General features: G+C 32.0%; 2 protein-coding genes across 3 annotated transcripts; both read left to right on the forward strand.

Annotated features, from left to right (window-relative positions):
* Positions 1-9,622: 9,622 nt before the first annotated feature.
* Positions 9,623-25,116, forward strand: LOC119683420 (ficolin-1-A-like). 2 transcript variants are annotated; one of them, XM_038097198.1, is made up of 5 exons: positions 9,623-9,759; positions 9,857-9,864; positions 22,244-22,780; positions 22,839-22,880; positions 24,930-25,116. In XM_038097198.1, exons 1-5 carry the CDS (start codon positions 9,664-9,666, stop codon positions 25,057-25,059), a joined length of 813 nt encoding a protein of 270 aa, XP_037953126.1. In that variant the 5' UTR covers positions 9,623-9,663; the 3' UTR covers positions 25,060-25,116. The 2 variants fall into 2 exon arrangements, with proteins under 2 accessions (XP_037953126.1, XP_037953046.1); XM_038097118.1 differs by lacking the exons at positions 9,623-9,759; positions 9,857-9,864 and adding exons at positions 21,940-22,083; positions 22,181-22,188.
* LOC119683679 lies at positions 18,314-19,483 on the forward strand. The gene is made up of 2 exons (XM_038097516.1): positions 18,314-18,602; positions 18,687-19,483. Exons 1-2 carry the CDS (start codon positions 18,446-18,448, stop codon positions 18,977-18,979), a joined length of 450 nt encoding a protein of 149 aa, XP_037953444.1. The 5' UTR covers positions 18,314-18,445; the 3' UTR covers positions 18,980-19,483.
* Positions 25,117-27,080: the final 1,964 nt, after the last annotated feature.

Raw genomic sequence — 27,080 nt, forward strand, 5'->3', positions numbered from 1 at the left:
GTGTCGAAGAGGAAGGTGATGGTAAATTGTTTACCAGTTTCGGTGGGTGATTCGTCTATTTCACACCCACATTTCTCACATTTTTCAATGTCAACACAATAAATGCGTGACTGTTGCGTTGGTCCTAGGCGTCAATTTTACAAATGTTATCAATTGTTCAAGTTTATTCTCCGTTTCCCCTGTTTCTAGAAAGATATCAGTCTCAAACCTTTGCAATAACTAATATTAGATTATTTAATTAGAAAGAAATAATTAAATTAAGCAGATGACGTATTGCTAATTAATGCGGAAATAAGTTTTTTTTTTCATATTTTTTTCCGCATGGAAAAGATGTTAGTTATTGATCTGGAAATTTGTTCTGCATAATTTTACATACATACCCAAGATTAGTTTTCATTTAAAATTATGTTTATAATCGTTATTTAAAATTAATTATTTTTTATTTTTAAGCAATTGTTTTTAAACATTTTGTTCATTTATATAAAATTAAATAAATGTTTTATTTTATAAATTATATAAGTTTCATTATTTTATATTGATGTAAAAATACAAAATATTTTATTTGTAAAGTGGTTATTAAAGCTCAAAGACTGTAAGATGATTATATGTATATATCAGCATGAATAAGTAGAAAACTTTATAGAACCGATAAATATTGTTTTGATTGTTATGTTCAGAACAAAGCAAACATATATATTAAAAATGCAATTATAATATTATTTCAATATCATACATTTGAAGATTCAAAACCAAAAAGAATCAAATTTCAATTTTTCACCTTTAAAATAGGTCTCATCACATGCACTACAACTATGGCACCGATCAACTCAATTCTTCTTTAAAATAGATTCCATAACATGCACTACAAAACTGCCAGCGCTTGACCCAATCCTCCATAAAATCTTTTAGACTGCTTAAGCCCATGCCTTCCATTGGTTCGAGACACCATCTTTGATATGACAATCTCATATTCGCGGAGAGAAAATAGTTGTACGGATCCATAACACTTAAGTGCGGTAGTAGTTTAAATTTTTTTTAAATAACTCTAGCCAAAAACTCTAGCCCCAGATATAAGTTAAATAAGGAATATACTCTACATCTACGTTCTCATTGTCAATCCTATGTGATATATTAATTAATTTAATTAAGCATGTCATAGATCAACATTCCAAGGAATCTAGTTTAATTATAAGAAGTCCCTCTAAATACATTTTATGCTCTCATTAAACATTTGCAAAGTTCACAGTTCTCTATTGAAGTCAAAAGACGCAAGTGTAAATTTAGCGTCCCCGTGAACGGCTAACCAAATCCAGCATATCCAGTTTCAAATAGTAAAATCATTAAATTTGACAGTTTTTGACCCCTATTTAGAAAGACTTAGTTTTAAGTTAATGGATCCACAAATAGGATCTTCTAGATCCACCATAGAAATTTAACTTGACCTTAGATGTAAAAAATACTATTTTTATTGCTTAACCAGTTTTAAATAGCATTGGAGTCATTAAGACGTTATTGTTTTAACCTATATATGGAAATATGCACTCATTTTCAACACACCTTCATTAAATAGTAGACTGCCAGGATCTCACTTCAGAACTGCTCAAACTGACTTGGTAGATACTCTGAGTGTTCTCTGAAGTAACCAACGTATTGGAGCATTTAAGAGCCAGTGCCATCGCTGTCAGTATGGCTACTTTAAAACTTATCAATTCACCGAAAATAAGTTGATCTTGACGAAATAGAAAAAAGATATAACTTTCCTACCCAATACTGCGCTTATAAAGATTTTTTCACTGTAGAAAGCCCGCAAAATTATTGTGCTATTTCTTTTTGTCAAAGTACCAAGAGTAGTGTCACCTTACCAATTTTAACGTAATGACTAGCAGTTCAAATATAATATCCGACATTTTCATCAACACATTGAAAAAATTATAAACATGTTATAAAAAATATGGATTTCATATACATTAATTTAATTCCAATCTGTTGATGTTTTTAACATAATTTTATTTACATAGCAAAATACAATTAAATCTGTATTTAAAACATTTATATCAAGCACTATCTAAATCTATATTACAAATTTCACCCACATATTCAGGTTAGAAATTGGAGAAACCCACATGACATTCTTTGTCTAAACTAAATTTTTTATATTAAAATAATATATTTTACAACATTGAAATGTATGCATAAAGCCTTATATACCCCATCACTAGTAGTATTTATAATTAGTGCTTCTATGCAACATCACTGTGAAATGCACAGCTTCTTTTTGAAGAGCATTGGCACAACACTTTTCTATGGAGGTGAAACTGTTTTAAAAAACTTTTTTAATAAAAAATTGGGGTGCTATAGACCAATTCTTTATGATCATGCTCGAATGGAGAAAATAATGATCTCAAAAACTGATAATTACAAAAACAGTGAAATAAATAAACTCAAGCGAGGTTTGAATTTATTGAGCCTATAGACTCAAGCTAATGAATCAAATTATTAATCAAAAAAGAAAAAAGGAATTCCAATTTGAAGTATTAATGATTAAGTTCCATAGTAGAAATGATCTGGCATATGATGGGAATTATCTTTAGTACTTAATAATCAATAAGAGATTGTTTTTAGTTCGCATTAGTCGGACATACCACAACGTTGGACACCTTTCAACCTTGTCTGTTAAGGAAAATTATGAATGGATACCCAAAAGAGGGATCCTAACTCGAGGTATTCTTGATAAAGTCTCAGGATCTGTGGGAGGTATTCCCACACGATGTGTGAGATTGTTTTAAGTTCGTGCAAAGCGGGCATATCACTACTGTGATGATATATGACAATACGTTAAGCACAAAAAAAAAGAAAACCACATTTTTTGAGAAAAATTTTTATTTAATTTTAACTAAATTATTTTTACTACTCATATCTTATAATCTCGCTTTAATACTTTTCTCCTGCAAATACAAAAAGTAGCACAACATTTCATTAAAATCTAATCTCCTTTTCGGTGTTTCTGTAATTAAAACGAGAAAGGATTTATGAAGAAAAAGTTAAATAATTTAGGCGGCACATAAAACAAACAAAGAATTTTTGGCCAAACAGCACTAACAACAACAACATAACAAAATAGCAATTAGCTTATAATTAAAAATATTTTATTTATGAGCAAAAGCAGCAGGAACGGCAGCAGGAACGGCAACGGCAATGGTAAAGACAAGCTTACAGCCTCACATGCCACACGCAGTTAACGAATTTTTATGAGCTGAGAACGCGTCACCTACGCCCAACCATACGTACCGCCGCTGCCTCCAGTCATACGCAGTCACTCATGGGCATGTGTGCACACGTTGTATGCATGACGACTAATTAATGATTAATTAAAAAAGGAAATGTTATGAATTACGCAGGAATGGGTCTAATGCTTTTTCAGTGGAACCATTAATATTGAGGACAGAAAATAATTATTTCGGAAAAGGAAATAGAATAAAGTGACTTGACTATTCCTTCATTATAACTAACAAAATCGTGGTTTCCAAAAGACATAAAGTGAATATTTATTTTTCTAAGTGGAATAAATTTAATTATAATAAATTAGATATAATTTTCAAGTCAATTATGATGAAGGGTTTCAGTCCGAATATAATATTATGATATATTCTACACATATATATATATATTTTTTTTTTTTGTGGTGAGAAGTGGTGTGTTTTATGCACCGCCTGATCGACCATCGTCGGAATGATGTGCACAACTCCCAAACATTAATATGTAGTATACGGACTAAAACATCCCCTCTTCGGCGAGACTTATTCTCACTCGGCACCGCGTTCGCAGTACTTCGAGGAGGGTCTCTGTAATGCTGACATTTCAAGTCATGGTCTTGTGATATTAGATCTGCGCCCAGACTCTACTTTTCATCGTATTTTCTTGTTATCTGGACTATTTAATAGCTAGTTTCTGATTCATATAGCTGTTTATAGTACTAACAAATATACCCAATAATCACTGGTCTTCAGATTAACTCCTTTAGTTTATTAGTTTGAACTTAGAACTCTAAACCTATGCCTTGATATGCTCATTTTCTCTCTAAATTATTTAATTCATCATTTCGTCTTCAATACCATGGCTATGCATAAGTTTTTTCCAGTTTTACTAACAGATGACGTTAGCGAAAAGTAAGAGACGTCTTAATTTGGCACATACGCCGTATAACATTAAACCACAAACACACTCAAGTTGAGTCCGTTTAAAACCATGTCTTTGTTTTATCGTTCAATGATCATATCGAACTTTGTGCCTGATAAAGAACATTTGGAGCCCGCATTGCTTTTCTTACTGAATTAAAAAAGGGCAGTTGAAAATTATCGTTTGCTGGTTTATATGGTGAATATGGTGAATATGCTCCAGCGATCAGACATGAGACATGGTTTCGACAATCTAAAAGTGGTGTTTTCTCTGTGAAATACAGTGAGTGTTCTGGTAGACGATAAAACTATGAAGACGAGCAATTACAGAGGTTATGATGACCCAAGTCAAACTCAAGCGCAAGTGGCAAAAACATTAAATGCGTCATAAGAAATAATCAGAAGATGATTACGAGCAATAGGGGAGATCAATAAACCGTGTAAAAAGGTCCCACGTAGTTTAAATGAACGTCAAATGGATGATCACAGTGTTACTTGTGAAACGATCCTTCAATACCATAAACGAAAATCATTTTATATCATTACTTTTTTGGATTGTTTCGCCATAATTAAACCCATCTAATGTGATGCCTTTCTAATCACGAATCAATTTGTGTTAAGTCAACATACTAAAAATCAATGAAATCATCTTAGCGGTATTGAAACCCATTAGTGTATTAAATATTTTACCACCCTTATCAGTCCCAAACATTCTCTTTGCTTAGTGTTTTACTCTTTATTCTAGCCGGCAGGCGGTTAATTCTGATTACTAGAATATAAATATGACACTGACCATTATAATTTATTCCTTATAGAGTATTTTGATTGCTTAAGTTCCCACACCTAATGAGTTATTCCATCTACCGCCATCAAAAAGTAAACTGTATACATCTAGTAAGATAGTGTATAAATATAGTACGAAGGAGCTGTGATTAAAGCACTAAATAATAAAAAAATCTAAGAATAACTATATAAGAATTCAGATATAGTCTAGTGAATGTTGTATAAAATATATTGGTATTAATATAAGCTAATCATGCTATGGGCATTACGATGTGAGTTGCCCCAGAAGGTTGTATACAGAAGGATATATCTATGATAAATAAATCTTGTATTTACATTTAATAATACACATAGTATATTATCTAACAAACAACAAATATGTTATTGTCAATTTAAATTTTAAGTAAAATAATAATAAATATACATATATTATAAAAAACTTTTTATAACTAGTATTATCTAAGTATCGCTAAAGAATCTTGGGTTGATGAACTCTCCTGTCAGATCTGAAAATCGACGTGGTTCAATCTAGATCTGAAAATTACAATTAGTTGGTTCAACTAAAGCGTAACTTGCTCAGCCATACGGTATCTGGTAGGCTGCTGTATGTTAAGAAGGCATTTTGTGAGGTTTTGCCCCTAATGACTTTTGTCAAAGATCTGACTCTGCGGATGAGAAGGAAACTTTTCTTCACCACATATTTCAGTATCTATCGCTGTCTAGGAGGATATATCAAATAGTCGATGACTCTTTACTTAGCGTCGTGATAGAGCTGTCATTCTACAAATTAAGAGAATTGGCCAAGTTAATAGACCTGTCAGGTAACTTGAATAGACTTGAATAGTGCATCGTGCCTTGGAGCGTTATTCATAGCTTGACCACTACGGTCCTTGCAGCCTACATATTACCAACTCTTATTCATGGTACTACAACGAGTCATTATTTGAGTTCAGTAGGCTTTGGGCACAAAGACGGTATACTAAATTGCTGATTTTTATTCCAGCAAGGGATGACAGAAGTACTTTACTAAGCAAGGTAGAGATAGAAACTTTATTTTAACGAATATGAATTAGTACAATAACGTTAATATTTCCAATGTCTTTTTGGCTGATTTTAAATAAACCAAATATGGGTTTTGTACATTTTATTGAATTTTGAATTATTGTTCAGTTTTTATTCATTCTCTTTTCTTAAAATTAATATAAAAACACATTCGAGATTTTTCCAGGATTTTTAGTATGACTTCCACAACTGTTTTGTCTCAGTTATTCGAATTGACCATAATTTTAATAGAACTAGATTAACGGAGTTTAACTGTATATATAATTTTCAATCTAGTAGAAAAGGTTATTTCTCAAAACGATGTTTTTTATTTTTATATTAATTATTTTAAATTTAGTTAATGATAAATATGATTTAAATTGTGACAACAGAGATTATTTTCCTTAATACAAACTAATGTATTAATTAATATGAAGGTGCCAAAGAGTAGTGAATTACAACAATAAAATTTTTATTATTTTAATTAGTTGAATTTTTAGCTAACCGTACAGTTGTTTCGAGCATTGTTTAAAACCCATCATCAGTGGTCTTAGAATTATTTGTTATATTTAATTATTCGTAAATTGTTCGTTTCTTTTGCATAAACATTATTTTGTTTATAGATGTATTTAAATACATCTATAAAAATGTATTCAAATCCCAATATATATGTAATTACTTGTTATGTATATAAAATATATATCACATAAATTAAATACTTTGAAGTTTTTATGACTCGTTAACTTTCAAAAAGTTTAATTAGAATTTGTTGTCTTTTCGCAATAAGCACAAATACCAGAATTTGTGGTTTTAATACAACATTCAGAGGTTTGAATTTATTTCCTTTATAATATTCAACAAAACCAAATTTCTATTTTAATTTAAAAACTTCAATTTAAATTCCATGACAAAATAAACCAAAAAAAAAAATGCTTCAAATTTTAAATTTTTATGAAATTCTAAAAAAAATAAATTCCATATTTACGTTATAATTATCATCATATCAGTATAAATTGAAGTAAAAGCATAGCTACTCGTATATCTCTAAGGAGATTCATTAAGTAAAACTATATCTCACGTTATTTTAATTGCCTTTGTTAAGGACCTGACCTTCAACTATTGGATAGCATAAATTAAAATTATATATATATATATTTATGATTATCAACACAATGGGCTAAATCGACTTTTAGGATCAACAGGAAAACCTTATAATTATTACACATTAACAAGGAGTGTATCTGATGGTAACATTATCCAACGTATTTAAAAAAAAAATTTTGTGACGATTGTTCTCGTTTTAAATAAACTGCAATTATACGAAAATATTACATCTCAGATGTTCAGAAAAGATCAAAGCACACCAGATTAATACAAATGAATAGTTAACATAATAACAGATTCATTTGATAAAAACTTTAATTGCACACTGGTATTTCTCATCAGCCAATACTCCTTTGTAAGAGTTCTGCATTCTAGTATTACATTAGACACCTAGACACCAAGATTAGACACCTATTAAAGAAGAGACACCTATTAAATTATCTAAATTCGACTGGATGGATTTAGCCTCTATTATGCATTATCTATCTATTAGGGTTTCTTGCGAGGAATGTAGTAGCAAAAGGCGAAAAATCGCTAACTGAAGTACATGTACATTGTCTAATGGTCTGCCACTACAACCGACCAAACAATAACCTCAGCATCGTCAAATTTTCTAAATAATCTTAAGAACGTCAGAATTTTACAGTGTCAGTCTGTAAGATATTTGGGGACACATTTTAAACTGATACTTAAAGTCCAGGTAAGATTTTGGAATAACTTTACAAAAAATAACAATATAAAGTGGAGAACCTATTTGGTGATTGTTTTTATTTAAAAAAATTTAAAACATAAACATTAATAAAAGGTCTTGTACGAGTACCAACTTTCTGTGACATCTAATGTTATATTTAGACTATTGTACTTAACTTGATTAATATGCAGTAATGTGTGCTATTTTTCATACAACATCGATACAAAATCCATACAAAAATATGTTAAAGAGACTTCGATAAGTTTAAGTGTAAACATAGTATTAGAAACGTAGTTTGTACTGAAATTAATTAAATTTTCTTTTTACCTTGCATATTTTTATCTAGATATTTTACTCACTCATTTTACTTTGTTTTGCCAAAAACTTTGCATATTTTTCTATTGTACTTGAGGCTTTTGTAGTAGCGATTAATTGAATTTGTTAAAAGTTCTTAAATGTTCTGCTGTCAAAGTTAATCTAGTAGCCTTGTTCGCATTTAGTCGAGTCCTTTTGTATTTTCCTTATCTGAATGGGTTTTTTTTTGTCAACTTAATTACCGTCTTCAGGAAACTTGTGCTCTGAAGTTCAGTCAATTTTTACTGTACACATTCCGAGTACTTCCATTAAACACAGAAACTATGCAAAACCTTTTAACTTTTCGCCAAGTTGTTTTAACTTGACTCGAGCGCGAAGTTATGAACAACAATTTTCATTCCATCAGCTTTGTAAGTTGCTCCGAACAAAACAATTTCAGCTGTCAGGTTTTCTTGAAAAAGTAGGCACATCAAAATATTTAATAGTTTTTATATTTAAGTCAAGTAAAACAATATTAAGAGAAAATAAGTATTTATACAAGTATATTGTTTTAAATTCTAACCCTTTGATTATAGATATTCAATAGGAATTATGCAGAATGTGTTCTTTACTGATTAGTTCGCAATTCCTTAAAATACCACTTCACATTATTTAATTACTATTGGATTTTAGTCTTCATTTCCGTACACAAACTACTGACACAGACGAAGATTACATTAATTTACTCGACAAACATACAGCCAACTTCATGTACCAACTTGTGCCAAAATGTGTAAATTTTTATACAAAATCCATACAAAAAAGTACAAAAAAAGTTTAATCATTTCAAATGTATTGTTAAAAATTTATGTAATCTTTATTAAATAATAAAAATAACTAAAAGTAAATGTTAAACTTTATCATCTTACTAAATACTAAAGTACTCTCAATAAATATTTTTGCATGAAATCGTAAATCTACAGCAAGGGTAATGACGTTGTGTATGAGTAACTAAACTAATTTAAATGAAATTTAAATTTTATTTAGTTTTTTTATTATTTTCACAGAAATCAGCATTAATAAATCACTAATTAATCAATCACTAATTAATCAACCACTAAAATTATTCTGAAATAATTATTCTAATTCTAATAATAGTAAATGACATGGGCATACGCAAACACCCGTAATTAAAATGAATACAAATGATTATAAGTAAAGTTAAATAAGCGCCTTATGAGAAAGTTTTATTCCATTTGTTTAAATTCTTCATTAAAAAAACATTAATTTTAATTGCTTTTAAGAAGATGTGAATGTAAATAAAATTTTTTTCCTTCGAGGTGCCCTTTAACATATATTTGAAATACTAATATTACTATTCTCTTACATCAGTGAATTATGTGATTTGTAAGAAATGCCTTATCAGTAATGCTTCTATAGGGAACAATCAATTTTATTTTTTGTTTTTTTTTAATTTAATCAAATAATCAAATAAATTTCAAAAATGATCGGTTTTAAGCTCATCGAAGCTAAAAAATTGCATAGTACTATAGTTGAACTCAAATAGTTAACATTATGAGCAAACCTTTAGGAAGAATAATTAAAATTTTATATGCTTTGATATTTGGGATCTATTTATTAGAGATTGGTACAGCATATTTCTTAACAACAGTAAGTTTAAAAACATTTATAATTAAAAATTAATAAAGTTAATAATATTATTAAAAAATGTTCATTTATTTTGTCTGATCAACTTTGAATTGCATAGATTAAATGGTAATATTTATTATTATTATAAAATATTAATTATAATAAAAGTGATTTTATTTAGTATTAAAACACACTGCCCAAAACATCCCACAAACTGTTATGAAGCCACACGAAATACAGGTAAAAGTGATGTTTATACGCTTGACATAGAGGGCAAATCCTTTCTAGCTTACTGTGAGGCAGATGTCAACGGCGATGGCTGGCTTGTGATACAGCGTAGACAAGATGGCACAATAGATTTTAATCGTAATTGGGCAAATTATCAATCAGGTTTTGGGAATATTTACGGCGAGTTTTTCTTTGGTCTTAATCAGTTACATACATTAACCAATAAAACCCCACATGAGCTCATGATTGTCACGCGACTATTTGACTCCACTGTACTCCATATAAAATATGATAACTTTTTGATTGGTAGTGAGATTGAAGGATACAGCTTGAAAAAACTTGGTTTGTCTTCTGGAAATGCTACAACTTTTCTAGGCTGGAAGGAAGGCTGGAAATTTTGGACTAAGGATAGGTATAATAATTCTCCATGCAATGAACATTTTAGTGCAGTTATAAGTGGAGGATGGTGGACTAATTGTGAGATCATTTGGTGAGTATGAAAAGTTATACCGGAATATTAAAAATAAAGATAATGATTTTATATCCAGGGACTTTTATGTGAGAAAAGCGAAATCAATGGATCTCTCACAAGTATTTTACAAGTAAGTCAGAATCAAAATATTTAAAGTGATTTGTCAAGTTTTCTCTCATATTTAATCATAATTAATTAACCTTTTTTAACATTTATCATCTGCAGTCATATAAGTCTATTTTTGTTGTCTAATGGGCTTAAGAGTAATAGAACTGATCTAATTTCAGAAACCAATAACACAACAAACGATGACACTAATGAGAAATGCCATAAAAATTATCTATATAACATTAACTTAAACTAATTGGAGTGAGGGTTCAAGTGACTACCTCCCTATTTCCTATTCTTTAGAATTACTTTTAACTGATTAAATGCTTATTGTGCTTCCTATAAAAAAAATAACGTTAATAATCTTAAAGAAAGAATCCACTAAGGTTTGAAAATTGTACTTCGTTCTTATTCTTCAAAGTTTAAGAGCGTCTGGTATCCAATGCAAGTGTTGTCTCATTTCCTTCAATATTTTTATGTCCAGGAACCCAGCAAAAAGATACCTAGTGATGTTCGATGTTCATTGCTGAGGTGTGACATTTTATTACAATTCTCGATTTCACTGTTTTTCATCCAATTGGCTTCATTGTTGCCCGACTGTTTCCAAATATAGTGATGTTTTAAGGATTTATGTTTTAGCTTGTACTCGTATTTACCTTTATTTTTCGATTGCCTACGTTATATCTCAGCCTTTAATGAACTTTAATGAATGAAAGTTTCACAACAATTTTATTTAAAAAACCTGGAAGAATTTAAACAAATTAAATTGATAAATAAATTAACTCGAAATTGAACCAAAATAACTGATATTTTTGCCTAGGCGAAAACCGGAACTGAATTGATATAATTGGTAAATATTTAATATAGAACCGGGACCAAAGATTTATACATGAATAATTCAAATTCTTTATAGGCGTAGTTTTTTATATATTCAACAGATCAATGAATAAGTAAAAATGATCTTATTGTTTTTCAAAGACTTCCCCATAATGATCAATATATCGATTCGATTGAACAAATTTCCGATACAATCTTGCCACTGTAAAGTTGGTATCTCCAAAATGAGGGTTTTGAATGTTACAACGGCCTGTTCAGGCATATAAAAACACTTTTTTTTCCTACTTGTTTGGGAACAAGGAGGTCATTAGGTGCCAAGTAGAGACTATAAGGAGGATAATCTATCAATTCGATGTTATGAGTGCTCAAAAATTGTTCTGTGTAAGCTAATATGTGGGAGCTCAAATTGTAGTGGTTGAGGATGTTCATCCTTCAACGGTTGGCTTGTCGCAATACTTTGAAGACTTCCGTCAAACAAATGGTTGTGCACCACTCAAAATTGACCATTCTTTATTGATCAAGTAGTACAGTTGCGACATAACAGGATTTTCTGAAAAAATATATATCCATTTGCTTGAATTTGCTCTGTCCACGGACAACTTTTGTCAGGTTCTGCTCATTTTGGAGAACAAAAATACTAGATTGCTCTTTTGTTTCGGATTCATAAGAGTAGATCCATAATTCGTCACCTGTCACGATGTCCTAGACGTGTTTTAAGCTATGTTGGTCGTTCTTTGTCAGCATCTCCTTGCATCAATCTCACACGTGTCTCCTTTTGAACGATTGTCAAATTATGGGGAATGCAGCGGGAACAAATCTTTCTGACAGCTAATGGTACCCAAGGAGACTTTATCACTCATAAAAAATCATAAAATCATCACAGGAATATGTTCATTGTTTAATTGTATTTTTATGAATTTATGTCGTTTTGCTAACACTTTATACTAACTAATTATTTTGTTACTATTTGAATTTCTTTAATATACTTTAGCGTTGGTAATACTGACTTAAATGGCATATACAATCATGGAAACGACACAAGCGCGAAAGATAGATATTTGATTATCGGAGACGTGAAAATAAAATTTGCGCAGATGATGATCCGTCCCATTGGTTTTTAATTAATAACTGCGACTTTTTATATTACTAATTTATAATAAAAAATGTTAATCAAATAAAAATTTTAATAAATATAAATAAACGTGAATAAACAATAAAAAAAATTGTTCGTGTTTGCCGTCACCAATACCCTTAAATAATTGCTTTGTAAACAATCTGTCGACGATTGAAAATAGTGCATTGAATTTAAGTACTATATGTGCTAATAAAGACCAACCCAACTAATGAGGCACACCCTAATCAATTCCCCAATTTTCAATTACCATTGCCTCTTGACTATAGAAAACTTATTGATATTTGTTAAGCGAAGTGGTTCCGCTTCACATTATTCATAAAGCAAACTTAACTTAATTAAAATTAATAAAAGTGAATATTAATATATTAAAAATTATTAACCAAATACCAACAGAAAATAAATATCAATACTCAATTTCAACCAACAATGCACAAAGCCAACACAAGTGCCAACATTTCGACGTTCCAATCCATAAAACAGGAGAGATCCTCTTTGACTGCAGACTTCAATGAGATTCTGTTTTTTGACTTCAGCCTTTGGAAGCTGATTTTGCTTGAAAATTATATTGTGTTGAATGGCATAAGTTGGTTGTTCTCTGTTTCTTATTCCTTGTTCCTTGTTCCTTATTCCTTTATGGAATCATATAACAACACTGATTTCGCATTCCATGAAAATGCATTGAATTGCACTCGAATGGATGCGAAAGCACATGAAAACAAAATGTATGAAAGCTTTGTTATTTAAGTTGATATAGAATATAGGAATAAAGGCAAATGACATGGAAATAGAGGACTTGATTGAATTAAAACAAGAAACTAATATTTACCTTTGAAAAACAAGAACACCAACAAGAAAAATAAGGAAAAGAAATTTAAATAAGAAGGCAATTGTCAAAGCTTTTGTCAAAGTGTCCTTATTGTTTTCCTGCTCCAGTGAACTTTACTCCGAACTATTAGATGATTTAGTTAATTATAAGGTAAAATAGCAAAGGGAATATTTTTGTCCTAAAATTTGAGTTACATACACATGATTCCTTTAGTAGATTAATAAAAGTTTTCAATGAATAGAACTTGAAATAGGTTTCGGAATGACAGAATTTCATCATATGAGTAGACTTCTTGATTTAAGCTTTCTCAAATTTTTGCTCGACAAGACTATAACAGAAAAATTATATTTCAATAAATTTTAAAATGGTCACCTTAAAATAAACTATAGTAAATGATTTAGGTAACAATTGATCCATTTCTTCCGCTTAAACCACAAAACTCTACCCTTTGAAAATCATCCCACAAGACGTAATACGTGTACCTCGAAATGCATTAATACTTAATACTTCACTTAACTTCATAAAGAACAAAAAGAATATTGTGATAATAGTCAAAAACACATACCTACTAAATTATTTAATTAAACTAGAGACGACTCAATAATAGAGATGTTGAGAGGAGTACAAAATTCTTGAGCAAAAAACTTTCATGGTTTTGTATGGAAAATGTCCAATCTTGAAGACAACTTTTCAGCAAAAAATAATTAGCAAATTTTGTTGAGTGCTAACTCAAGATTTTTATCTTTCCCTCAAATGAACCTAATGGCCGAAAAACACTGAAATATACTTGTTAATGTTGTGTACGAGTACCGCTTTCTAGTTGATTTTTGAGAAATCGAGAGAAAGTCTCCAGTCACCTGGCATTTGTCAGATGACTGAAAATTTTCATCGTTTCTAGAATGAGGAGTACAACCAAGATCTACCTTTAGGTTTAAGGCAGTTTTGTGCTGTCATGTAGTCTATGTTTTCACGTTGTTGTGTTTGTGTTATTTTATGTAGTAGTAGTAGTTTCATGTGTAGTAGTAGTTTTCTTGTGTAACTTTATGTAGGCTGACTGACGTGGTTCGAATGGTTACTATAACATCTAAGCGTCTCGGGGAGTAAGTGGGTCCTTGCATTTTGGTGCTACTCTCCAAGTTCGTCAGTCAATCATTCGACCTCTAAACTAAAGAGTCTGATACTGCATCTATTGACATTGATGGAGTCAGTCTCTGTTCGGAACGGTCAGGTGCTACTGTTGTCAATGTTAGTATGAAAGGGATCAGTTTACATGACCAGAAGGGTTTTCAATGCAGAAGAGGAGGTTAAAGGCTTACATGAGCCAGGGACACTCTAGGGATGTGGCCCTAGACATGGTGTCTAAACTTCCAAGTCGTGCGCCAACTAAAAGGGCTTTATCTGACGACATGGTTATGCCAGCTGGTAAGAAACCAAAGCAGAACACCTCGATTCAGTAAATCCTCTTTCAGCCAAGTAGCAAGTCAGACCAATGGGATCAAATTAGGATTTGTTCCTTTTGATTTGGCTAAGTGCCCCCTTAGAGTGGCTCAAAAAAACTAAAATGCGACTTTTAATGAGTGCACCCCCTAGGAATATGCCATTGACCAAAAAAATGATAGAGCTCCAAAGTTTTAGAGCAATAGGATAAAAAATGACGTTGCGCCACTCGAGCAAAGTTGAGTTTTCAGTACAAAAAACAGAAATTTTTCAATTCAAGGTCATTTTTTATCTTTATTACTTGTTTCAATAGTTATTAGTATATACTCATTTGATAGATAATTAAAATATCTTTTTAATAAGATACTGGTGAGCAAAATCGGTTAAAAATTATGCGTAAAACACAATAATTATTTGAGCGACTTGCTCTGTTTTCTATTTTCTTACCTTTTAGCTGGCATGCACAATTACGTAATAGGTATATGCTACGATTTAGTTAATTATTTATAAAAAATTATAATTTCAAGAAAAATTTTTTTTTCAGTAATTAATATATTGTGTTTATTATGTTTTATAACATAAATCTGACTATGTGAAGGATAATTTTTATGATAATGCTCGACTACTTGCAGAACACATTGTTTTTCCTCTTCATATTTTGTCAAAATCGAATTATAATCCATCATAAGCCTAATTCCTCTTTCTATACAATCATTTATCATATGAAGTCTGGTACAGAATTCAAGTGCATCTCTATAATCTTGCGTCTCAATCCATGGCGAAAGATCGAAACTGATAAAACTATTAGATAGGCAAAAACGATTAAAAAAATTTATTATCTCTTCGGTCACGAAATCAATAAGGTTCTTTGAGGAAAATAACTTCATTAGTGGGTTCCCACTCTTTATCTAACCAGAGATAGCTGGGAGCTTGGATCTGTGACCGGTAACTCTACAGTTACTATCTACGCAGATGGCTCAAAGATAGAAGGCGGTACGGGAGCAGGTATCTTCTCGAAAGATATGCAAATAAGACTACTGTTACTACTGCTACTGCTACTTACAGCGTCTTTCACGGCGAAATATATGCTATCGAAAAACATTAGACAACAAAATACAATTCGTTCTTCGAATATCACGATTTTTGTAGATAGGCCGCACTGAAAGCAATTAAATCTAAATTCCAAGATAGTATTAAAATGTCGCGATTCACTGATGGGCATCAAACATCATAAGGTCTCTCTTTGCTGGGCATAGTACATTTCGAATACTTGGACATAGCAACATTGAAGGGAATGAACTAGCAGATGAGATGGCCAGAAGAGGTTCTGAACTGCATACAGGAGAGGCCGACCTTTCAATACATACACCGATATGTAAACTGTATAGGATAATAGAGGAAATCAATACGGTGACTAACAATTTATAAACTAACCGCGAAGACTGTAAGGTCGCTAAAATCTTATGGCCTAAGTTGGACAAAAATAAAACGAAAAGTCATTGCGCCGATGCTCCAACGGTGGCGAGTTCCAACAAGTGGATTATGCAGAAGTTGCTAAGATGAAGAGGAGGTAAAATCTATCAACCACTTCCTGCGTCTCTATCAAGGACTTCAAACAAGGCTACTTTAATGTCTTGAGGATCCTTATTTTACTGGCTTGGAAGAGATAACGACAGCTAACTTATCGGATCTCCTCAACTTCATCTGGAAAACCAAATGGTTTAACAAGGATAACAAAGATTAGCAACTCGCATCTCCTGGTAAAATTTTTTGAGGGCATCCCAATGGGCAATATATGTTTCCGAGTAGAAGTGCTAACAACTGTCAGCACGTGCCTTCCGAACATAACCTTACCCAGTATGGGTTAAAATTTTCATACATATGCTCATCATAAAAATGTATATATCTCGTACAAATCATCCGAGTTATATGTAAATTGATCTCTTAAAATAAACATTTTTAGTAAGTACATGATTTTCGCCATCCATCGAGAATCTTAGATGGCACCTGGGCGCCACAGGTAACCAGGCAACTACTACAAAATATGTATAGCGTAGCGATCCGAAACCTTGCATTTGTCAAGGGCGGAACCTAAACTAGGAGTGATAAATTGAATCGTTGTGTCTGCGTTATCCCAATTTTGTTGAACTGTGACTAAAGATTCAGCTTCCATTTTGAGACAATTTCTTCATCGAATTTATTCCAATTAAAATCAATGGAATTTTTAGCCGCTCTTGCTTCGTTTGCTAAAAGGATATTAACTTCAGTCATACTCCCTGTACGACCATTTTTTCTTTGCTTACGAAAAAATTCTTGTTTTGACTACTTTTTCAATTCTACTTAAATATCTATATAAATTATTAAGTAGAAATGTTTTATTTTTATTTTTTATTTATGTTTCCTCCGTTTCTTGCATTGTGCATGCCAGCTAAAAGGCATGCTAAAAAGCTAAAAAATAGAAGACAGAGCGCAGTCGCTCAACTAATTATTGTATTTTGCGCATAATTTTTAACCGATTTTGCTCATCAGTATCTTATTAAAAAGATATTTCAATTATCTATCAAATAAGTATATATAAGTAACTATTGAAACAAGTAACAAAGATAAAAAATGACCTTGAATTGAAAAATTTCTGTTTTTTGTACTGAAAACCCAACTTTGCTCGAGTGGCGCAACGTCATTTTTAATCCTATTGATCCAAAACTTTGGGAATATCATTTTTTTGGTCAATGGCATATTCCTAGGAGGTGCGCTCATTCAAAACTTCATTTTTAATTTTCCCCCTTATAACGTGAGCCACCCTAGTGCCCCTAAACAGGGAACAGATTGCACAGCTACAGGAGGCCATAATTGAGACTGCCATAGAGTTGGCGTCAGACGAGGTTAAACCAGAATTTGAAGGGTGTTTCCCTCGCACGGGATGGCTCATGGTGGTGTGCACAAATAACCAAACGGCTGAATGGGTCCGTAAAAATGCGGCAGCTATTGCAACAAAGGCTAAACTGGGCGCCAAAGTGGTTGAAGATTCGAAGTTCCCAAAAACACACCTGGTGCGAGGATACTTTCCGCACAGTTACAATTTTGAAGACACCAAGGTTCTTGCCACAATTGAGGCCCAGAACAGGATAAAAGCAAGCACATGGAAAGTATTACAGCGGACTGCAGAAGGTTCACTGCTCTATATTGTCTTTGCTGTCGATGGTGCATCCTGGAATTCACTGGTCCAGAGTGGAGGTAGAATAGCGTACCGCTTCAGCCATGTCAAGCTACTGCTCAAACCTAACAACATGACAAAGGAGGAGCAGCCGGAACAACGGCCTGTGGAACAAAAAGTTTCAAACAGAAAGTGGAGCACGTGGTTCCACAATCAATATCTACGTCTACTGTGACTCCCAGTGAGGCCCCAGCTTCCAGTAGAGCCGCCGTCCAACAGAGGCTTTCGATGCGACCACCTGTGGATGGAGCATCATCAACTCCAAAAGAGCGCCGGAATGGAAGAGGAACACGCAGAGCTCGATGGCAGAAGAAAGTCGAACACTCTCTTAATAAAACCCAACTGAAATGAGCACCATAGGGTTGCTACAGATGAACCTGCACCACGCGAAATGAACATCGGCTCCTTTCAGAAGGAAGTCGAACACTCTCTAAATGAAACCCAACTAAAATGAGCACCATAGGGTTGTTACAAATGAACCTGCACCATGCGAAAGGAGCATCGGCTACTTTGTGCAGGACCTTCGCCACAAAAGGACTGGCCATAGCGCTTATCCAGGACCCATGGGCAGTCCGTAGGCATATAAAAGGCCATCAGCATCAATCAAGTAAGTTGATATATAAACGTGACATAGAGTCGCCTAGAACTGCTATACTAATAAACAAAAAAGTTAACTCTATTCTAATTCCAGATTTCATCCAGAAGGACGTAGTCATAAACTTGGTTAGTAACTGCAAATCTAGCAATTTACTATTTATAATTGGTTGCGACGCTAATGGGCATGATACCTTATGGGATAGTACTAACATAAATAGAAGAGGGCCAATGCTTTTAGAATACTTTAGTAGTAATAACATCAGCTTATTGAACAATGATTCTAAACCCATATTAATTAATGCCATTAGAATTAATGCCACTCTCATCCTTCCTCCTGAAAACCATGGAGAGACTCATAGATATCTATATTCGTACAGAATTGTCTAAAGTCATCCTTTTCACAAAACTTAAATCGCTTACTCCAAAGGGAAACCTACCAAATTGGCTGTACAAAACCTAATCAGAAAAATTGAAAAGGCCCACAAAAACAAAGAAATTGCGCTTTGTGCATTTCTAAATATTGAAGGAGCGTTCGACAATACGACTTATGGCTCGATCTCGAATGCCTTAACTAACAAAAATGTTGATTTCAATATTATTTCCTGGATTGAGACGATGCTTTAAAACAGAAAAATTACATTAACCTTAGGTAGCACGTCTGTAGCTATTAAGGCCACAAAAGGTTGCCCACAGGGTGCAGTGTTTTCTCCTTTGTGGTTGTCGGTGGTTGTCAGTGATTGTCGATGAACCTTTAATCTTACTGGAGAATATTGGTTGTGACGACATTGAGTATATAGACAATCTAGTTAAAATATTGTCTGGAAAGCATGGTAACAGTCTATCTGAGATCTTGGTAGGATACCTTTGACGCATTTTATTCCGCTCTAATATTCCTCTCTCTAGGTGTCGTTCTAGATGGTAAACTCACTTGGAATTCACACTTAAATAAAGTATATAACAAAGCACTAAGGGCTTTATGGACAACGCAATCCTGTATAGGTAAAACTATACAGGATGACTGGCTATGAGGACAAGTCAAACTGCAGCACTTGAGGCTATACTTAGTGAGCTTCGAGTAAAACTCCACATGGGCAAGGTTTGTCCTATGGTCATAGAACAATGTTAAAAACATTTGGAGCACATAAAATTCCTCAATGCGATGGAGACTATACAACAGAATTCCATCGTTTTGGCAAAAAATTTGAGGTTCACCTACCATCACGTTCAACGTGAGAGAACCGAGGCTCACTGGTTGAGCCAAAAAGTTTGGCTTGGTACACAGATGAATCAAAGATGAATGAAGGCACTGGTACTGGTGTATATGGACCCAACACCAGAATTTCGGAGGCAATGGGCATATGGCCGAGTGTCTTTCAAGCTGAAATCCACGCAATCAACTTATGCGTAAGATCCAATTTAATCGAAAAATCTTCTGGCTCGAGAATTGTTATTTACTCTGACAGCCAGGCTGCTCTTAAAGCTCTTTCTTTTTGGACTTTTATATCGCAGCAGGTCGTAGAGTGTTACGAGCTCCTGCAAATACTTGCAGCTCGGAATAGGTAAGGTAAGCCTTTACTGGGTTCCAGGCCACAGGGGAGTTTTGGGAAACAAAAAAGCTGATGAGCTAGCCAGTACTGCATCAAAAACTGCTTTTATAGGCCCTCAACCATTTTGTGGAATAAACTGGACCAGTACAAAACAGATTATCAAGGAAAGGGAAAATCATAGGCGGCTGGAGTACTGGGAAAACTCTCCAGGACTCAGACAAAGCAAAGCATTAATAACACCGTACTCCTACAAAGACATTCTTAAATTCTCAAAATGTAATTTAAGGTTGCTAACGGGTTTCATTACAGGTCATTATGGTCTGAAATATCACCTTCATAAACGTAGATTATGCCTCGAAGATGAGGAAACGGCCATGCACATTCTTTGTGACTGTCCAGCATTAATAACGCACAGAAGTAACCTGTTTCATATGGAATTTCTGTCACCAGAACAGATTAAGAGCTCTACTCTAGATTCAGTTCTAGATTTTGTTTATAAATCCTTAAAGAACTTTATGCAATCAATAGTGAAGTTGGTACAATAGGACTCTTCTGGCCGCAGTACCGGCTGTTGGGCAATTTCACGTCTACACTCTTAATAAAGTAGGCAATATTATAACGTGGCATAATTCCACGATATTTCTACAATATATTAAACCAACTCCTTGAAAAACGGGAGAAAAACCATTATTCTCTGTTTCTATACCGTGTAGAATACATATCAACCGCTAATGGTTTCTTCCCTTCAATTGGGTTTCTGAAACAACCACTGAATTGTTTAGAAAACCTGCATTTCTAATCAAATTATTGAATTCAATTTTAATGAAAGGTGTACGTATGCATGTGTTAGAATCACTATCTTAATCACACCCACGTGGAAGAAAAAATTATATCCATATTATACAAAACGTTATTTTAAGCTTCTGATCGAGAAAATATTGGTATAGTAGAATCATGCAGAATAGAGCAAATCGGTGATGGGATAGATGGTAATGGATAAATTATGATTTCTTTTTTTCTGTTTTTTAATTTGAAACTTTGTATGTTACATGAATAATAATAGCAGTCATCTGTGATTTTTTGGTTCGTTCCACACTAGGGAAATGTCAAAACGAAACAGTTGCTTTTTACATTGACTTTTTTGGGGGGGCCGCAAACTTATCTTTATCATCTTACTAAATACTAAAGTACTCTCAATAATTCTCTTTTCATGAAATCGTAAATCTACAGCAAGGGTAATGACGTTGTGTATGAGTAACTAAACTAATTTAAATGAAATTTCTAAATAAACTATACATGACGAATTTTTTTTATTATTTTCACAGAAATCAGCATTAATAAATCACTAATTAATCAATCACTAATTAATCAACCACTAAAATTATTCTGAAATAATTATTCTAATTCTAATAATAGTAAATGACATGGGCATACGCAAACACCCTTAATTAAAATGAATACAAATGATTATAAGTTAAGTTAAATAAGCGCCTTATGAGAAAGTTTTATTCTATTTGTTTAAATTCTTTATTAAAAAAACATTAATTTTAATTGCTTTTAAGAAAATGTGAATGTAAATAAAATTTTTTTCCTTCGAGGTGCCCTTTAACATATATTTGAAATACTAATATTACTATTCTCTTACATCAGTGAATTATGTGATTTGTAAGAAATGCCTTATCAGTAATGCTTCTATAGGGAAAAATCTATTTTATTTTTTGTTTTTTTTTAATTTAATCAAATAATCAATTAAATTTCAAAAATGATCGGTTTTAAGCTCATCGAAGCTAAGAAATTGCATAGTGCTATAGTTGAACGCAAATAGTTAAGATGAAGAGCAAAAGTATAGGAAAAATAATATTAATTAAAATAATTAAAAGTTTATATGCTTTGATATTTGGGATCTATTTATTAGAGATTGGAACAGCATATTTCTCAACAACAGTAAGTTTAAAAACATTAGTAATTAAAAATTAATAAAGTTAATAATATTATTAAAAAATGTTCATTTATTTTGTCTGATCAACTTCGAATTGCATAGAATAAATGGTAATATTTATTATTATTATAAAATATTAATTATAATAAAAGTGATTTTATTTAGTATTAATACACACTGCCCAAAATATCCCACAAACTGTCATGACGCAACACGAAATACAGGTAAAAGTGGTGTTTATACTCTTGACATAGAGGGCAAATCCTTTCTAGCTTACTGTGAGGCAGATATCAACGGTGGTGGCTGGCTTGTGATACAGCGTAGACAAGATGGCTCAGTAGATTTTAATCGTAATTGGACAGATTATAAATCAGGTTTCGGTAATATTAATAGCGAGTTTTTCTTTGGTCTTAATAAGTTACATAAACTAACTAATAAAAACGCACATGAGCTCATGATTGTCATGCGACTATTTGACTCCACTGTACTCCATACAAAATTTGATTACTTTTTGATTGGTAGTGAGACTGAAGGATACATCTTGAAAGAACTTGGTTTGCGTTCCGGCAATTCTACATTTTTACTAAGCTGGATGGAAGACTTTGAATTTTTGACTAAAGATAGGTATAATAATACTTTATGCAACGAAAATTTTGCTAAAATTATAAATGGAGGTTGGTGGACTAGTTGTACGAACCATTGGTGAGTATAAAAATGTATACCAAAATATTACAGATAAATATAATGATATTATATCCAGGTATTATGTGGGAGAAAAAATAATTGTTCCTGACCTTTTCGAGTAAGTCAGAATCAAAATATTTAAAGTGATTTGTCAAGTTTTCTCTCATATTTCAACATAAGTTCTATTTTACTAACTTTTAAGATTCTATGTTTATTGCATAGAAAAAAGGAATAATGAGTTCAAAAGTATTTAACAAATTATCAATTAAATGTTTGTAGAAATTTATTCACCAGAATAGAATACTTATATAACACTCAGACTACAAATGAAATTTGTTGATAATTAAAATGAAGAAAAAGATTCCTTAGAGTGATTTATGACAAGTCATTGAGTTATTGACATAACCTATATTAATTAAGTTGTGACGTTCCTTTTCTAACATTTATCATCTGCAGTCATATAAGTCTATTTTTGTTGTCTAATGGGCTTAAGAGTAATAGAACTGATCTAATTTCAGAAACCAATAACACAACAAACGATGACACTAATGAGAAATGCCATAAAAATTATCTATATAACATTAACTTAAACTAATTGGAGTGAGGGTTCAAGTGACTACCTCCCTATTTCCTATTCTTTAGAATTACTTTTAACTGATTAAATGCTTATTGTGCTTCCTATAAAAAAAATAACGTTAATAATCTTAAAGAAAGAATCCACTAAGGTTTGAAAATTGTACTTCGTTCTTATTCCTCAAAGTTTAAGAGCTTCTAGTATCCAATGCAAGTGTTGTCTCATTTCCTTCAATATTTTTATGTCCAGGAATCCAGCAAAAAGATACCTAGTGATGTTCGATGTTCATTGCTGAGGTGTGACATTTTATTACAATTCTCGATTTCACTGTTTTTCATCCAATTGGCTTCATTGTTGCCCGACTGTTTCCAAATATAGTGATGTTTTAAGGATTTATGTTTTAGCTTGTACTCGTATTTACCTTTCTTTTTCGATTGCCTACGTTATATCTCAACCTTTAATTGAACTTTAATGAATGAAAGTTTCACAACAATTTTATTTAAAAAACCTGGAAGAATTTAAACAAATAAAATTGATAAATAAATTAACTCGAAATTGAACCAAAATAACTGATATTTTTGCCTAAGCGAAAACCGGAACTGAATTGATATAATTGGTAAATATTTAATATAGAACCGGGACCAAAGATTTATATATGAATAATTCAAATTCTTTATTGGCGTAGTTTTTTATATATTCAACAGATCAATGAATAAGTAAAAATGATCTTATTGTTTTTCAAAGACTTCCCCATAATGATCAATATATCGATTCGATTGAACAAATTTCCGATACAATCTTGCCACTGTAAAGTTGGTATCTCCAAAATGAGGGTTTTGAATGTTACAACGGCCTGTTCAGGCATATAAAAACACTTTTTTTCTTATTTGTTTGGGAACAAGGAAGTCATTAGGTGCCAAGTAGAGACTATAAGGAGGATAAACTATCAATTCGATGTTATGAGTGCTCAAAAATTGTTCTGTGTAAGCTAATATGTGGGAACTCAAATTGTAGTGGTTGAGGATGTTCATCTTTCAACGGTTGGTTTGTCTCAATACTTTGAAGACTTCCGTCAAACAAATGGTTGTGCACCACTCAAAATTGACCATTCTTTATTGATCAAGTAGTACAGTTGCGACATAACAGGATTTTCTGAAAAAATATATATCCATTTGCTTGAATTTACTCTGTCCACGGACAACTTTTGTCAGGTTCTGCTCATTTTGGAAAACAAAAATACTAGATTGCTCTTTTGTTTCGGATTCATAAGAGTAGATCCATAATTCGTCACCTGTCACGATGTCCTAGACGTGTTTTAAGCTATCTTGGTCGTTCTTTGTCAGCATCGCCTTGCATCAATCTCACACGTGTCTCCTTTTGAACGATTGTCAAATTATGGGGAATGCAGCGTGAACAAATCTTTCTGACAGCTAATGGTGCCCAAGGAGACTTTATCACTCATAAAAAATCATAAAATCATCACAGGAATATGTTCATTGTTTAATTGTATTTTTATGAATTTATGTCGCTTTGCTAACACTTTATACTAACTGATTATTTTGTTACTATTTTAATTTCTTTAATATACTTTAGCGTCGGTAATACTGACTTAAATGGCATTTACAATCATGGAAACGACACAAGCGCGAAAGATAGATATTTGATTATCGGAGACGTGAAAATAAAATTTGCGCAGATGATGATCCGTCCCATTGGTTTTTAATTAATAACTGCGACTTTTTGTATTACTAATTTGTAATAAAAAATGTTAATCAAATAAAAATTTTAATAAATATAAATAAACGTGAATAAACAATTAAAAAAAAATTGTTCGTATTTGCCGTCACCAAAACCCTTCAATAATTGCTTTGTAAACAATCTGTCGACGATTGAAAATAGTGCATTGAATTTAAGTACTATATGTGCTAATAAAGACCAACCCAACTAATGAGGCACACCCTAATCAATTCCACAATTTTCAATTACCATTGCCTCTTGACTATAGAAAACTTATTGATATTTGTTAAGCGAAGTGGTTTCGCAAATGACATGGAAATAGAGGACTTGATTGAATTAAAACAAGAAACTAATATTTACCTTTGAAAAACAAGAGCACCAACAAGAAAAATAAGGAAAAGAAATTTAAATAGGAAGGCAATTGTCAAAGCTTTTGTCAAAGTGTCCTCATTGTTTTCCTGTTTCAGTGAACTTTACTCCGAACTATAAGATGATTTAGCTAATTATTAGGTAAAATAGCAAAGGGAATATTTTTGTCCTAAAATTTGAGTTACATACACATGATTCCTTCAGTAGAATAATAAAAGTTTTCAATGAATAGAACTTGAAATAGGTTTCGGAATGACAGAATTTCATCATATGAGTAGACTTCTTGATTTAAGCTTTCTCAAGTTTTTGCTCGACAAGACTATAACAGAAAAATTATATTTCAATAAATTTTAAAATGGTCACCTTAAAATAAACTATAGTAAATGATTTAGGTAACAATTGATCCATTTCTTCCGCTTAAACCACAAAACTCTACCCTTTGAAAATCATCCCACAAGACGTAATACGTGTACCTCGAAATGCATTAATACTTAATACTTCACTTAACTTCATAAAGAGCAAAAAGAATATTGTGATATTAGTCAAAAACACATACCTACGAAATAATTTAGTTAAACTAGAGACGACTCAAGAATAGAGATGCTGAAAGGTGTACAAAGTTTTTGAGTAAAAAACTTTCATGGTCTTGTATGGAAAATGTCCAATCTTGAAGACAACTTTTCAGCAAAAAATAATCCTCTAGTGATGTGAGTGCTCATTATAAAATATATGAGTCAACATATATTCACGATCTCAGTTTTCTAAGTTAAAGAAAGTTCCTTTGCGCAAGAGCATTCTTAATAATTGTGAACAAATGTTATTTCTAATTTAGACATCTTTATAAGTCAGTTACTCTTGTAACTCTTATGACGGTACGGTACGGTGAAATACCGAACAAACGAACTGTTAAATCTTTTAATGATACTAAATAATAAAAAAGTTTTTGTAGTTGCAATTCACTGTAAAAAATAAAATCGTCTCTATTGAAAACAATAGTTTCTATTAAAAAGTTTGATTCTTTCGTCAGAACGGACGTTAAAAAGCAATTGGATATAAAATACTATTATGCATATAATGCTATAATATGTTGTGATAATTATAATATTTAATAATAATAATTATAAAATTATATATTATGATAAAATTGGTTAGGTTAGGTTATACCGGCGATCCGTGTTGGATCCACTTAGACTTATTGGCCCATCGTGTTACCGTATATGTAGGGAAACTCAGGGTATAAAACCACCTAGAACCTTTGGTAAAGCCTAAAATGTTATTGAGTGTCAAGTCTTGTAATTGTATTAAGTCTCCGTCGCACAGTGTGACAAAACAGAAATTAGCCGATCAAAATTCGATATTTTCGGAACCAGTAGACATATTGATATGAAATTTTCTTTAAATGTAGTTTTTGAAATGGTCTTTTTTTCAAATCTAAATCTAAACATAATGTGTTATAACTTCATTGTTTTTTAACCGTGTTGGTTGAAATTGAAGTATAAATAAATTAAGTATTTATAAAATAATAAATAATCCTATTTTCCCACTTATTGACTTTGTTGTTCAAATAAATTTTGTTTATTAAAGGTCATATTTTATACAATTTTTGATTGACTTTTGGGGCCTAAAACAGATATAAAA

This window comes from Teleopsis dalmanni, chromosome 1 (genome assembly GCF_002237135.1).
Source record: "Teleopsis dalmanni isolate 2A chromosome 1, ASM223713v2, whole genome shotgun sequence".
NCBI classification, from domain to species: domain Eukaryota; kingdom Metazoa; phylum Arthropoda; class Insecta; order Diptera; family Diopsidae; genus Teleopsis; species Teleopsis dalmanni.

Bases quoted from the DNA above. Each gene is read 5' to 3' on its own strand.
- LOC119683679 (XM_038097516.1), top strand. From the start codon at position 18,446: ATGAGCACCATAGGGTTGTTACAAATGAACCTGCACCATGCGAAAGGA. The intron at 18,603-18,686 runs GTAAGTTGATAT...TTCTAATTCCAG, and splicing joins AGGCCATCAGCATCAATCAA to ATTTCATCCAGAAGGACGTA.
- LOC119683420 (XM_038097118.1), top strand. From the start codon at position 21,970: ATGAAGAGCAAAAGTATAGGAAAAATAATATTAATTAAAATAATTAAA. The intron at 22,781-22,838 runs GTGAGTATAAAA...TATTATATCCAG, and splicing joins ACTAGTTGTACGAACCATTG to GTATTATGTGGGAGAAAAAA. The intron at 22,881-24,929 runs GTAAGTCAGAAT...AATATACTTTAG, and splicing joins ATTGTTCCTGACCTTTTCGA to CGTCGGTAATACTGACTTAA.